General features: G+C 38.0%; 1 protein-coding gene across 4 annotated transcripts in view; it reads right to left on the bottom strand.

Annotated features, from left to right (window-relative positions):
- Lima1 (LIM domain and actin binding 1) overlaps nt 1-14910 on the bottom strand; it is a 94962-nt gene that overhangs the window by 22733 nt on the left and 57319 nt on the right. For 3 of the 4 annotated variants that reach the window (XM_077798505.1, XM_026407001.2, XM_026407003.2), the window contains 2 exons: nt 3708-3792; nt 1947-2095 (listed from right to left, as the gene is read on the bottom strand). In XM_077798505.1, coding sequence (XP_077654631.1) covers nt 1947-2095; nt 3708-3792 — 234 coding nt within the window. Of the gene's footprint in view, nt 1-1946; nt 2096-3707; nt 3793-14910 lie in introns of those variants that run through there. The other variant, XM_026407005.2, reaches the window with a different exon arrangement.

Genomic DNA, 14910 nt, shown 5'->3' with positions numbered 1-14910 from the left:
CTGAGAATTGAACCCAAGGCCTCATACTTGCTAGGCAAGCACTCTACCACTGAGCCACAATCCCAGCCCTGTATGATTCATTTTTATGGAATGTTTAGAATAGGCTGTTTCATAAAGACAAAAAGTAGATTAGTGGTTGCTAGGGCACTGGGGATGGGGTTTGGATTAACTACAAAGTACAAGGTTTCTTTAGGGAATGACAAAAATATTCTGAAATTAGACAGTAGTGATAATTTTACAACCTTATAAATAAAAAAATTACTTAAATGTATACTTTATTCTTTTATGTTGTTTTGTTTTGTTTTGTACCAGGGATTTGACCCAAGGGCACTCAACTACTGAGCCACATCCCCAGCCCTTTCTTATTTTTTATCTTGAGATAGGGTCTTACCGTGTTGCTTATAGCCTCTCTAAGTTGCTGAGGCTGGCTTTGAACCTGTGATTCTCCTGCCTCAGCCTCCCAAACTGCTGGGATTACAGGCATGCGCCATCCACCCCCAGCTAAAGTATATACTTTAAAATGGTGATTTTAGCTGGGTGAGGTGGCCCATGCCTATAATCCCAGAGACTTGGAAGCTGAGGCAGGAGGGTTCAAAGCTAGCCTTAGCAACTTAGAAAGGCCCTAAGCAACTTAGTGAGACACTGTCTCAAAGAAATAAAAAATGAAAAAAAGGATTGGGGATGTTGCTCAGTAATTAAGCAGAACTGGGATCAATCCCTAGTTAATAATAATAATATAATAATAATAATAAAATGATGATTTTGTTGTGTGACTTACATAAATAAAAAATTATAAAACATCTACATTCATGTTGAATACTGATATTTCTCTTTCTCTCTCTTTTTTTTTTTTTAGTACTGGGAATGGAGCTCAGGAGCACTCAACCACTAAGCCACATCCCCAGCCCTATTTTGTATTTTATTTAGAGACAGAGTCTCACTGAGTTGCTTAGTGCCTTGCTTTTGTTGAGGCTGGTTTTGAACTCACGATCCTCCTGCCTCAGCCTCCCAAGCTGCTGGGATTATAGGCATGTGCCACCGTGCCCGGCCACTGCTATTTCTCTTTAATATTGTCTCTTCTTTCCTCAAAAACCAAAATAAGGGGGCTGGGGTTGTGGCTCAGTGGTAGAGCACTCTCCTCATATGTGTGAGGGCCTGGGTTTGATCCTCAGCACCACATAAAAATAAATAAATAAAAGTATTGTGTCCAACTAGAGCTAAAAAGTAAATATTAAAAAATAAATAAATAAAGGTTAGAGATGTAGCTTAATGTCTGACCACTTGCCTAACATGTGCCAGGCCCTGGGTTTGATTCCAGGCAATGCAAATAAATAAATAAATAAAATTAAGTTAAATCTTTTCTGTTAGCCAGGCATAGTAGTATATGCTTATTGTCTCAGCTACTCAGAAGGCCTGGGGCAGGAGGGTCACTTGAGTCCAGAGTGCAAGTCCAGCCTGAGGAATACAATGAAACCTCCTATCAAAAACAAACCAACTCTAGGGCTGGGGTTGTGGCTCAGCAGTAGTGCACTTGCCTGGCATGTGAGGCACTGGGTTCAATTCTCACGTATAAATAAATAAAATAAAGGTTTATCAACAACTAAGAAAAAAACAACTCTAAATATTATTGTTAAAACGAATAAAACTATACCTCTTGGCAATGACAATGAAAACATTCATTAGGAGAATGAGAAAAACTCTGTGACATTACTGACTGGTAACATCATACAAAAAAATATGAATGTGAAAGAGCTAGAAGAATGAAGTCAGCGTTAGAACACAGTAAAGACTACAAATGAAGTGAGGGCAGGATTTATGTGAAGAGAGACTGACTAGCGGCAGAGAAAGGATCAGGGCCTAAGGGTTGGGAGACACTTCCTAGTTCCAGTGTTCAGTGACAGTGACAGGCTGGGGGAGCGAGTGAAGGAGAGATTCAGAACACATACTGTATAGTTGGTTGAACTACTTTGTTTGGACACAGCCGCCTGGTACTTGGCCATTCGATCCTTTATGGAGGTTTCTGAGAGGCGTGGGAGTTCCAGGTTTCGCTTACTTTCATTTTTCTCTGAGTTGAATGCAGAGGATGACAACTGACCTGGAAGCACGCAAACAACAGGCTTTGTTAGGTGATAACATGTGATTCCAGTGGTTTACTAATTTTACATTTGGGCTACTGAAATCTAAAGGTCAATTTCTTCTATTAAAAAGGACAAGGGCTGAGGTTGTAGCTCAGTGGTAGAGCGCTTGCCTGGCCCGTGTGAGCGACTGGGTTCACTCCTCAGGACCACATAAAAGTAAATAAAGTATAAATGTACAACTTAAAAAAAATTTAAAAAGGACAAAGAAGAAAATCAGAAACATATCTGTTATTTATAATATTCATTCACTTTCTTAACACTAAGAGGAGAAAGCTTTACCCTAATTAAGCATGGTATATTTTAAAATTCTAGCTAATTTGACATATGGAAAAATAGAAGATCTCAATGCTCTCTTTTTTTAAAATGTTTTTTTCTTATTTAGTTGTAGATGGACACAATGCATTTACTTTATTTATTTTTATGTGGTGCTGAGGATCGAACCCAGTGCCTCAGGCATGCCAATTGAGCAATCTACCACTGAGCCACAACCTCCAGCTCTCAATGCTCTTTTAATTTGTATATCTTTGATTACCAGAAGTTTGATGATTTTCTTGTGCTTATTAATTTTTGTGTGTGTGAAATGCTTATACCCTTCCCCCAACATGATAACTGCACCATAATAATTTCAACAGTAACATAGGAAAACCAATCCTCTTTTTTGGTGGGTAGAAAGGTACTAGGGATCAAATTTAGGGCCTTGCTTATGCTAAGCATATGTTCTACCACTAAGCTACATCTCCAGCCCCAGGATCACCAATCTTGATTATAAGTGATACAGCCTATCTATTGAAGCCCTCAAGTCCCAGACAACTGTGGAGCCAAAGTGTCAGTAGTATTTTACTTGTAATTCCTCAAAGGCTTCCTTTGGTTCTCACATTTTGAAAAGGATAGATTAAAAACATAAGACAAGTGTGGACGTGGTGGCACACACCTATAAACCCAGCAGCTCAGGAGGCTGAGACAGGAGAATGGCAAGATTTCAAAGCCAGCGGCTAAGCAACTCAGTGAGACCCTGTCTCTAAATAAAATACAGAAAAGGGCTGGGGATGTGGCTCAGTGGTCAAGTGTCCCTGAGTTCAATCCCTAGTATCACCACAAAACAAACAAACAAAAAACCAACAACCCAAAAAAGCTGCCAGGTGCAGTAGCACACTCCTGTAATCCCAGTGACTTGAGAGGCTGAGGCAGGAGGACCATGAGTTCAAGGCCAACCTCAGCAATTTAGTGAGTCCTGAAGCAATTTAGGTAAGTCTTACGCAATTTAGTGAGATCCTGTCTCAAAATAAAAATAAAAAGGGCTGGGGATGTGACTCAGTGTAAAGCACCCCTGGGTTCAATCCCCAGTACCACTAAACAAAACAACAACAACAACCAAAAAAAAAAAAAAAAAAAAAACACTTGCACAGGAAAAGCTTTAGAGAGCAATGAGATTTGCGAATGTACCTGACAGAATTCCTTTTAATTTGTGTGTTATTCTTCTTCTAGAAGCATTGGCCTTGAGTCCAAAAGTCATTACTTCTTCTAATAAATGCTCTCTAAAAGATATCACACATAAGGAACTCTGCTTACCTGGACCTATTTCCAAGTCATCCAAAGAATAGCTGTTTTCAGAGATCCTCCTTCCACCTGTATTTCGGCTTTGGGCCCAAAGAATCTGTATAGAAAACAAATACACTTTGAATAGAAGATGGGATATCTTCATTAAATATTTAAGTCTTTTTTTTAGTAATATAATCCGTAAGAGATTAGATTTTATATATTTTTTCACATTCTATAGATTTTTTTCTTCTTCAGTGCTGGGAATGGAATCCAGGGGGCCTCATACATGTCAGGCAAGTGTTCTACCACAGAGCTACATCCCCAGCCCCATTCCAAAGATTTTAAAAAATATATTATAAATATCAAGCTCTACATTTCATAAGTGCTTAGAGTTAAAAAAAAAAAAGTAATTCTATGTAGGTAATGCTTTCTGCTGAGGATTACTGCCTAATCAGTTATACCAGCAAGCAATGTAATTTAAATAGTCATTGAAGGGAAATCCTCACGTCCCAGATAACAGTGACATATCCCTCCTGACTGCCAAGGCCTCATGGCAGCATCTACTATTTCCTGTCTCCTGCTCACTTTACCCCTGCTGCTTCTGTCTTTTTTTTTTTTTTTTTAAAGAGAGAGTGAGAGAGGGGAGAGAGAGAGAGAGAGAGAGAGAGAGAGAGAGAGAGAGAGAGAATTTTTATTATTTATTTTTTAGTTCTCGGCGGACACAACATCTTTGTTGGTATGTGGTGCTGAGGATCGAACCCGGGCCGCACGCATGCCAGACGGGCGCGCTACCGCTTGAGCTACATCCCCAGCCCAGCTGCTTCTGTCTTGATCATGTCTTCATCAACTTTCCCCTGGACTACTAGATTACCTCATTATTATTATTATTAGTTTTGTACCAGGGATTGATCCCAGGGGGGCTTAACCACTGAGTCACATCCCCAGCCCTTTTAGAGACAGGGTTTCACTGAGTTGCTTAGGGCCTAGCAAAAGCCTGTTCCTTTAAGATTCAGTGTAAGCAAATGAAGTCTGACCTATCTCTTCCACATAAATGTGGTAGTCCTTTCTGTATTCTCAAGGTGTCTGATCACACTTCTGTACAAAGCTTACCATGATGTTGTGTGACTATCCTATGGGCCTGTAAACTCACTAAGGATATAGAGTCTGTGCTTTTTTTATTTTATTATTTTATTTTTTGGTTAGACACAATACCTTTATTTTGTTTATTTATTTGTTTTTATGTGGTGTTGAGGATTGAACCCAGGGCCTCATGCATGCTAGGCGAGCACTCTACCACTGAGCCACAACCCCAGCCCGAGTCTGTGCTTTTTCATCCATATATTTCCAGAATTCTTTATAGAAGAGGATGGTACATATTGTTGAATGAAGTATTATTTTGTGACTCCTGAAAATCCCTATATTATAACTCTCATATCTTGAGTAGATCTCTAACTAAAATTATAATTTTCAGGACTGGAAATGTAACTCAAGAGAAAGTCACTTAGTGTCATAGAATATTCCCGTAGGGAGCATGTTTATTTAGTTTGAATGACAGCCTTCAACCTGATCCTATCATTCAAATCTCAGTTTATTTCTAGATAACCTGAAATAGGAAAGACAGTTGAAAGTCAGTATGACAGGAGATAAAATATTTTTTTTTTTTTTTAAATTTATTTTTTAGTTCTTGGCGGACACAACATCTTTGTTGGTATGTGGTGCTGAGGATCGAACCCGGGCCGCACGCACGCCAGGCGAGCGCACTACCGCTTGAGCCACAGCCCCAGCCCCAAGATAAAATATTGAGCACCTTTTGAATTCAACATTAACAGAAGTCATTAAATCTTTAAATTCATTGGACTAATCAATTTAATGGTGAAGATCAAGAAGATTTACTATCACTTCTATAATTTTTTTTAACCATTCCCCTTCTCCTCAAAGATAGAAAGTATGTATTTCAGAAACCAGAGCTAGGGAGCTGGGGTTGTGGTTCAGTGGCAGAGCACTTGCCTAGCACAAGTGAGGCACTGGGTTCAATCCTCAGCACGACATAACAATAAATAAATAAATAAATAAATAAATAAAATAAAGGCATTGTGTCCATCTACAACTAACTAACTAAATAAATAAACAAACAAATAAATAAATAAATCAGAGCCAGGGATTAATTTGTACAACACCAATTAGGAATAGTTTCTTACAAATTCAGTATACATGTAATTTATCTTCAATCAACTTTGCTAATTATACTAGTAATTCTTTTTCTTTTTGGTGGTACTGGGGATTGAATCCAGGGGCACTCTACCACTGAGTTATATCCTCAGTCTTATTTTTTTAGATAGGGTCTTGCTAAGTTGCCTAGGCTGGCCTCAAACTTGTGACCCTCCTGCTTCAGTTTCCCCAAGTATCTGGTTATTACAGGTGTGCCACCCTGCCCAGAATGAATCTACTCTTATTGTTTTTTGGTAGCAGGGATTGCTTAACCACTGAGCCACACCCCCAGCCCTTTCTATTTTTTGTTTTGAGATAGGGTCTTGTTAAATTGCTTAGAGCCTTGCTTAATTGCTGAAGCTGGTTTTGAACTTGCAATCCTCTTGCCTCAGCCTTCCAAATTGCTGGGATTATAGGCATGTTGGGATTATGTCACCAAGCCCATCTTGAATCTATTTTTAACAAAACCCAAAATAAGCTCTACCAACCCTGATCTTGCCACACCATACATAGTTCAGCTTCACCAACATTAACAACATCCATGTGACTTATAGGGCTCAGTACACTCTGATTTGGTATGCAGACCCCCATTTGAAAGGAAGGTTATCAACAAGGTGAAGAGAAGGGCTAGTAGAATAACCTCCATCCACATTTTTTGTTTTTATTCTCAAAACAGTTCTCATTTGCTCATTGCTATAGTTTGGATCTAGACTGTCTCCCAAAGGCCCATGTATTGAAGGCTTGAGTTCCCCAGTTTAGTATAATTGGGAGGTGAAGCCTAATGGGAGGTTTTAGGTCATGGGAGATGCCATCAAAAGAGATTGTGGGATCCTGGTTTCTCCCCACTGCCACCCTTAATTCCCAGCCATGAGGAGATTGTGGGACCCTAGCCTCTCTTTTCTTTCTCTTGCTGCCCAGCTACAAAGGAGTGGTTTTGTTCCACTACATACTTCCTCTATGACGTGCTCCCCCTCGGCAGAGGCCTAAAAGAAATAGATCTGCCTGATCAGAATTGAAACTTCAAAACTGTGAGCCAAACTAAATCTTTTTTCTTTGTAAGTTGATTATCTTAGGTATTTGATATAATATCAGAAAGCTGACTAACAAAATCATTCAAATAAATTCCACTGATTATTCCAAATGTTGCTGCACTTTAAGATAACCACTTAGAAAAGTTGCAAAAATTAGAATTTCCAGAACTAAAAAACAGAAGAAACTCTGGAAATAATCCTTAAAGAAAAACATGAAAAGAGAATGGGTTCTGCATTCTTAACACAAATATTTACATTCTATTAAAGGTAAAATTAAAATATAATTCCAATAATATGTGTTACATGTTGCAACCTGCAGAGAGTTCAGTTTGGTTCAGTTCTCATTACACATCTCTGTCTTGTATGAAGTCCCTGCACTGGTGTTACTGAGAACAAGCCCAATTAGAATCAGAACAAATACCTGTCTAGGCAGAAACTTTCTTTGGTTTTACATGTACAAAATTTCCCATCTTTGCTAACTTTTTATTTAAATGCCTGGGTTAAATAAGGGCCTTGAATCTATTATTATTATTATTATTATTTTATTTATCTATCTATCTGTTTATTTATTTATTTATTTATTTTGGTACCAGGGATTGAACCCAGGGGTGCTTAACCACAGAGCTAACTACTAAAAAGAAATTTAAATGCCTGATCCAGGGCTGGGGTTGTGGCTCAGTGGTGGAGTGCTTGTCCAGCATATGTGAGGCACTGTGTGCAATACTCAGCATCACATAAAAAATAAATTAAAGTAAATAAAGGCATTGGGTCCATCTACAACTAAAAAAAAAATTAAAAATAAAAAAAAACCTGATCCATAAGGGTGGTAATGCTATGAATTATTTTAAGTATTAAAGAAAAGAATGAGCAGGTTTTTTTGTTGTTGTTGAATACTTTTTTTTTTTTTTTGTGGTGCCAGGGATTGAACCCAGGGCTTTGTGCATGTGAGGCAAGCACTCTACCAACTGAGCTATATCCTCAGCCCTTGTTTAATACTTTTATCTTATTTATTTCCTTTTATGTGGTACTGAGGATCAAACCCAGTGCCTCACATGTGCTAGGCAAGTGCTCCTCCATTGAGCCACAACCCCAGTCCAAGAGACAGTTTTAATGAGAAGCTAGGTGAAGCACTGAGCATTACTTTCACTACCTTTTCACTTCCAGACCACTCAAACAGGAAGAATAATAAGATCTCAAATGTGTTTAAGATTAAATTTGCAATCCTCATTTTACAAGTGGTAATTTGGGTGCAGGAAGAAGGAGGGGTTTCCTCCAATATTTCTCAAGGAAGTAAAAAAGCAAAACAAAACAAAAACCTAAACCAAACTAACAAAACCTGTGTGTATACCCATGCACACTAGGAATTTTAATACCAAAATATACTTCTGTAACAGACTTATAGTTCACTTTTTACTCAGACATTTGAGGGAGCCTTAGTTACCATAATCTGTCCAAAAAAAGAGAGAGAGAGAGAGAGACAGAGAGAAAAGGCCAGATATTTTAAGACTTTCTGGAATTTCCTAGAGGCTTGGCCTTGCCCTAACCCACAAGTCCTCTTTCCTGTCAGCTGACTGTAATTCTCATTAGTGTGAATGCCCCTTAAATATTCTGTGAATCCATAAATCAAAAGCACCAGATATGTACCAATAAGAGGATAAGAGACTGGAGCTTTTAACCAGTTGTCTATGGAATTTTTTCTTCTGGAAAAAAAATATGTAAAGTATATTAGATCCTAAATAAGTAACAAAGCAGGAATTTCTACTCTTTGTACCCCTATTTTTTTCTTTTCTTTGAAATATTTATTTTTTAGTTGTAGTTGGACATAATACCTTTATTTTATTTATTTTTATATGGTGCTGAGGATCGAACCCAGGGCCTCCTCGCAGGTGCTAGACAAGTGCTCTACTGGTGAACCACAACCACAGCCCCTGTGCCACTATTTTCAAGAAAATTCTCTTTAAAACTGATTCTCAACATTTATTTCATATAGTCTCTTTCATTTCTCTGCCACTTCCTTCAGCCTTTTAACTTTAATCTTCCTTCAGACTCTTATCCTTCCAAAGTCAAGGGTGGAAGGAAGGGTGGCTATTAGGGAAAAGTGGGATTTTACTGAACTAAGCATAGGAATCAAGGAATACAGATGAAATTTAGCCTTCATTTCTCAAAGTATTAAGAGATAAAAATTTCCTTCCTTAGGGACTCTTAGAAAAAGCAGAGCTAGCCAGGCATGCTGGCACACACCTGTAATCCCATCGGCTTGGAAGGCTGACACAGGAGGATTGCAGGTTCAAAGCCAGCCTCAGCAACTTAGTGAGGCCCGAAGCAACTTAGAAAGACCCTGTATCTAAATAAAATCCAAAAAGAGCTGGGGGTGTGGCTCAGTGGTTAAGTGCCCCTGGGTTCAATCCCTGGTTCCAAAACCAAAACCAAAAAACCCACAGACCTTATCTATATAAAACAATACACATAGAAGTTGCACTTATCTCTAGGTGGTAGAATTTCTCTATGCGGGGCACGGTGGCACATGCCTATAATCCCAGCAGCTCAGGAGCCTGAGACAGGAGACTCTGAGTTCAAAGCCAGCCTCAAGCAATAGGGAGGCACTAAGCAACTCAGCAAGACCCTGTCTCTAAATAAAATACAAAATGGGTCTGGGGATGTGGCTAAGTGGTTGAGTGCCCTGAGTTCAATCCCCAGTACAAAAAAAAAAAAAAAAAAAAAAAAAAAAGGCCATGAATATTGGAAAAAAGAAAAAAGGGAGAAATAAAAAAATGTTTTAATTCTATTACTCAGTTATGAATAAGCATCTCACTATGAACTTCTATTCTTGTGAGACTCTGAAGACTACGAATGTGTGTTTTAGGATTTTGGGTGAAAAGGCATTCTCTCTTCTCTCCTGTCTTCCTCTCTTTACCTAAATTCTCTCCCAGAAGATGAAAACACTGCATGAAAGAAGCAGTAGTCAATATCTGTGGGGAAGAATCAAGGGGAAGGGCCGGAGGTGTAGATTAGTACTACAGTACTGTCCTCAAATGTGCAAGGCCCTGGGTTCGATCCCCAGCACCCCTCTCCCTTGCCCCAACACAAAAGAATCATGGCTATTCATATTCCAGCTTTATCGTCTTACATTACACTTAATTACTTTAACCTTGGCCCAGGGAAAAATATAATAATTTAAATAGGTTTATAAAGGTAGAAACATACCATTCAAATATTTGGTTTTTAGTCTCCTATGCAGGATTTGTGTGGACCAAATGTTAGGAACCAAACAGAAAAAATAAAAGCTTAAGGATCCTTTAATATGCTTTCTTCACTGTCTTCCTGGAATGAACAGAAGAATTTGTGGGAGGGGGGCGGGGGGGGGGATGAAGGAGGGGTGGGGGTGGGGGTTGGGCCAAAAAGGATTGAACTCAGGAGTGTTTTACCACTCAGCTACATCACCATCCTCAGTCATTTTTACTTTTTACTTTGAGACAGGGTCTTGCTAAGTTGCTGAGGATGGCCTTGAACTTGCAAACCTCTTGCCTCAGCCAATTGAGTCACTGGGATTATAGGCATGTAACTGAGATTTCAGCCATGGTGCCATGGTGCCACAGCAGCTGGCTGAAGTAGTTAACTTTTGACTAACCACATCCTGGTCTCCAAATTATGGATTCAAATGTTAATTTAACAATAAATGAACATTAATTATAATGAGCTAATGAGTGAACTTTTTCATAAAAGGATACCAAGAATAATTACATCTATTTAAAACCCGAATCAACACATACAGGAAATCAGGAATGCTAAACCATATTCAGTATATGTTCTCGTGGCATTTCTTTTTCCTAGTAATAATTATAGGTTATATTAATCCATTTCATTCACTCATAGGAATTAGGACCACTGCATTCAATAAAGCCACATGATGAATAACCTATCTCCTCACCAAAGGTAGAGAACATGTGATGAATAGCCTTAAATCAAATCTCATTATTTATAAGTTATTTGAGTTTTAAGTTTCTTTTCTTTCTTTTATTAAGTAAGTCACTTACTAACCACTGGGAAATAAAAATACCCTCACTTTGAAAGAAATTAAAGACTGGGAAGTATACAAATTCATACATGACTATTAAAGAAAATATGGCATAGGCTGTGGTTGTGGCCCAGAGGTAGAGCACTTGCCTAGCACATGTGAGGCATTAGGTTCGATCTTCAGCACTACATAATAAAATAAAGTTATTATGTCCATCTAAAACTAAAAATACTTTTAAAAAGGAAAATATAACATGAGGTTCAAAGTAAATTCTATACAAGAGTGAAGTTAATTTCATCTGGGAGGATTTGAGGTAGGCCTCACAGTCTTTATAGATTTTTAAGAGTAAGATTCAAAGGTTAGCAACTTGGTGATGGGCACAAGATTTAGAGAATGAGGAATAATCCATGGTTCAGGTACAAGATTGTCTATAAGACTAGAAAGGTAGATTGAGCTCAGACTGTGGAAAACGTGAATATTAGATACAAATTAATTTTGAGGCATCAATGATTTCTGATCAAGACAATAACATATTTTAAACTATGTTTAGAGAAATAAATAGCAACAGTGAGAAGGATGGATAAGAAGAAATGAGATGTCAATTTAGGAGACTGAAAAACTATTTAGGCAAGGGGCTAGGAATTTGGTAGAGTGCTTGCCTAGCATGTATGAGGCACTGGGTTGGAGTCTCAGCATCACATAAAAATAAAGATATTGTGTCCATATAAAATATTTAAAAAATATATTTAGGCAAGATGTTATAAATCTAACCATGGATCTAGATGTGGGATCAGTAGAATGTCCTGAACATGAGGTGTTGCTTAGAGGGTTAGACTTACAGGACTTAGGAAGTAACTGACTGGGCGCTAGAAAGCACAAGGAATAACTGGATTTATAATTTTATAAATCAAGAGACTGGGTGAATGGTGATGCTTTAAGGGAGACCAGGGGTAGAGCAGGTTTTTGCTAGAAAGACAATGAATTCTTTTTTAGCCTTCTTGAATCTGAGGGCTTAAGGGATATTCACAAAAAGATCTGACAGATAATCTGGCAGGACTGAAGCCTGGGTTAAGAGTTCAGGATCAGAATCTAGATTTGAGATTCACCTCCTGAAGTTGTGAAAACAAATAAGACTACACAAGGAACAGAAAAAGAATGGAGGGCCAAGAAGAAACCAGCAAGAGAAGGGAAGAGAAGTGGATAAGAACAGAAGTCATCTAGATAAAAGGAAGCAAAAGAGGTGAAAAGGGGAAATCGAAGTTGGGTGCAGTGGTGCATGCCTATAATCCCAGTGACTCAGGAGGCTGAGGCAAGAGTATTGAAAGTTGGAAGCCAGCCTCAGCAACTTAGTGAGGCCCTAAGTAACTTAGTGAGACCTTGCCTCAAAAAGAAAATAAAAAGGGCTGGAGATGTGGGTCAGTGGGTCTGGATTCAACCCCTGGTACCAAAACAAAACAAAAAACAGAATGGAAATCGAGCCAGTTAACTTCATCTCCTATAAAAAAAAATATGACAAAAAGATTAAGGAGGATATTAAAACATATTATTTCCATGTCCTATATACTTCCTGACCCTGCTCAACATGTTGAGATTCAGTTTCATTCTCTAAAATTCAATTATGGAATCAAAGATTCACACAATTTGTATCCAATATTCATTTGACATACTGAAGTATTAATTTTTGAGCTCCGAAATATATGTTCTTACTTGTATAATCTTGCTCCTAAAATGATTTCTAGTATTCCTACCATATTTCCTCAGGATTTCCTTCCAAAGATTCAAATATGTAGCTTCCTGATTAAAGCCATATATATGTTAATGCTGAAATTATATTAATAATAACCATACTCTAGTTTCAAACTGATTAATTATTCCTTTTTTTTTTTTACAGTACTGGACTTCACACATGCTAGGCAAGCCCTCTACCAGTGATGAGTAATTCCTTAACCTAAAGTAGACAAAACTTCCAAATAGTTTGGCTACTATACTGGACAAAATGTTTTAAAGTAGTCTAGACTGTCTCCAATATGGATAATGATGCTTGTTCAAAAAGAGCTATAAAACCAAGGATACCAAAGCTTTCTACTCTCTAAGCAGTCCATTAAGAGACCAAGGACTGTTTAATCAGGAAATTTAAAAAAAAATTTAAAAAGGAGGAGAAGGAAAAGGATGAGGAAGAGGAGGAGGAGAAGGAGAAGGGGGAAAAAGAAGGAAGAGGAAAAGGAAAAGAAGAAATAATGCATACAAATACCTAAAAAAAAAAAAAGCCAGTTAAATATCAGAACTGTTCCATCTTCCTATAAGTTTAGCTATCAGGTTGCCCAGTGCCATCAGTGATCTAGTAGAATCTTTCTTTATATGGAGTGGGAGGGGGCTTCTCCATTCTGAATAGACATAAAGAAATAAGCTTGTCCTAACCCATCTCTTACTAGACATTTATGAGAAGTCTCTCATCAGATCCTTACACATAATCAGCATTTTTGTTTGCAGTAGTCCCAGTCATTTCCTACCTTGGGCCAGTTTTGACATGCACAGATGCTTTTGCACTGAATCTACATTGTGTGTAATGGCATGACATCAGCTGTCCTACCCCTAGCAGGGTCTGTGAGGAGGAGACTTACAATGGTGCTTTGAGTCACAACAAAGACCCTTCCTCTCTAAGATTTCTGACATTTTTTCCTTCTATTTTAAATTCTCCTTCCCATTTAAATTAAAAAAAAAATTATGAAGACCATAAAGGGGAAAAGAGGGAGTTGGCAGCCTAGGGGACTAAAAACTGAAAGGGAAGAGAGTTTAAGAAAAGTCATAAAACTACTTTGTGGTTACATCTCTTGCCAAATGGTTTCAATGTTAAAGCAAAGCTAACGCTCATGCACAGAAAAGTGTACAAACTGGTAGGTTTGGACTTCAAACATGATCCCCAAACAATTAAGAACTTTTCTGGGCAGGAAGGCAACAGGGACAGCAAGTGACGGGAAGAAATTGACAATGTTATATCAAACTAAATAAGGACTACAAAATGAGTTTTCTAACTTTATTATATCTCTGAAAGAATGATTCATACTATTACTTCACAAACATAGGGATTTGGACCAAATATTTTGCTTAAAAAACAAACAAACCAGTTTTTTTTTCCCATCTAAATGGAATCTAGAGTAAATGATGGCTTTGCTCCCCGTCAGCTCTGTTTATCCCATTATAATGATTGTTGTAACAAACCATCCCTGTGCACAAAGCCAGATATGTAGGAAAGTATGAGAAAACTGGAAAAATTTACCAGCTCTGCAGCCCCTGGATTGTGTTATTAGTTACCAGCATATGCAACTCATTTTCTAGTTAAGTAATTCCCTCTGGGGACTCAGTCTGCAATCCACATGAAGGATCAAATTTCATTAGCAGTTGTAGGAAAATGCAACCCTGTGCATTTGCAAGTCAAAACTCCTGAAAGCTACAGCTAGTCTGGCTATCTTCATTGATTTTTCCTGGGAGAGGATTTTAGCTGATAGAAAACACTTGTTGGAAGGCACAGATGAGGAAGTTGAGAAGAAGAGAAGGGATTCAGCTAGCAAAGAGACAACTAAGCCTCAGTCTTAATTTTAAACTCTGGCCTTAACACTCTGTCTGCAGCTGTGTCCAAGCAGAGAGCTATTCAGCAATAATTCCACCCCCAAGGCTACAAATGACAAAAGGCACACAGGAAGACAAATTAAAAGGGCAAGTGTACAAAAATACATAATCCAATCAGTATCCAACTCTCTTCATTTCTAGATATCAATTTAAACCTCAGTGTGAACTTGATTTAATATGAAATGGAGTCAGAGACTCACAAATCTTAACATCAATGTAAATAACTCATTTGAGACTTTTTATGAACTCATTTAACTTCAATTAAGAAACATATTGATCACATATTCAACTCTACTCCAACTATTCAGATTAGTAAAACAACTTTGTTACTACCAGAATTGGCTTTCTCAAG

The sequence above is a fragment of the Urocitellus parryii genome, chromosome 5 (genome assembly GCF_045843805.1).
Source record: "Urocitellus parryii isolate mUroPar1 chromosome 5, mUroPar1.hap1, whole genome shotgun sequence".
Lineage (NCBI taxonomy): Eukaryota > Metazoa > Chordata > Mammalia > Rodentia > Sciuridae > Urocitellus > Urocitellus parryii.
This window is presented reverse-complemented; position numbering and strand designations above follow the sequence as displayed.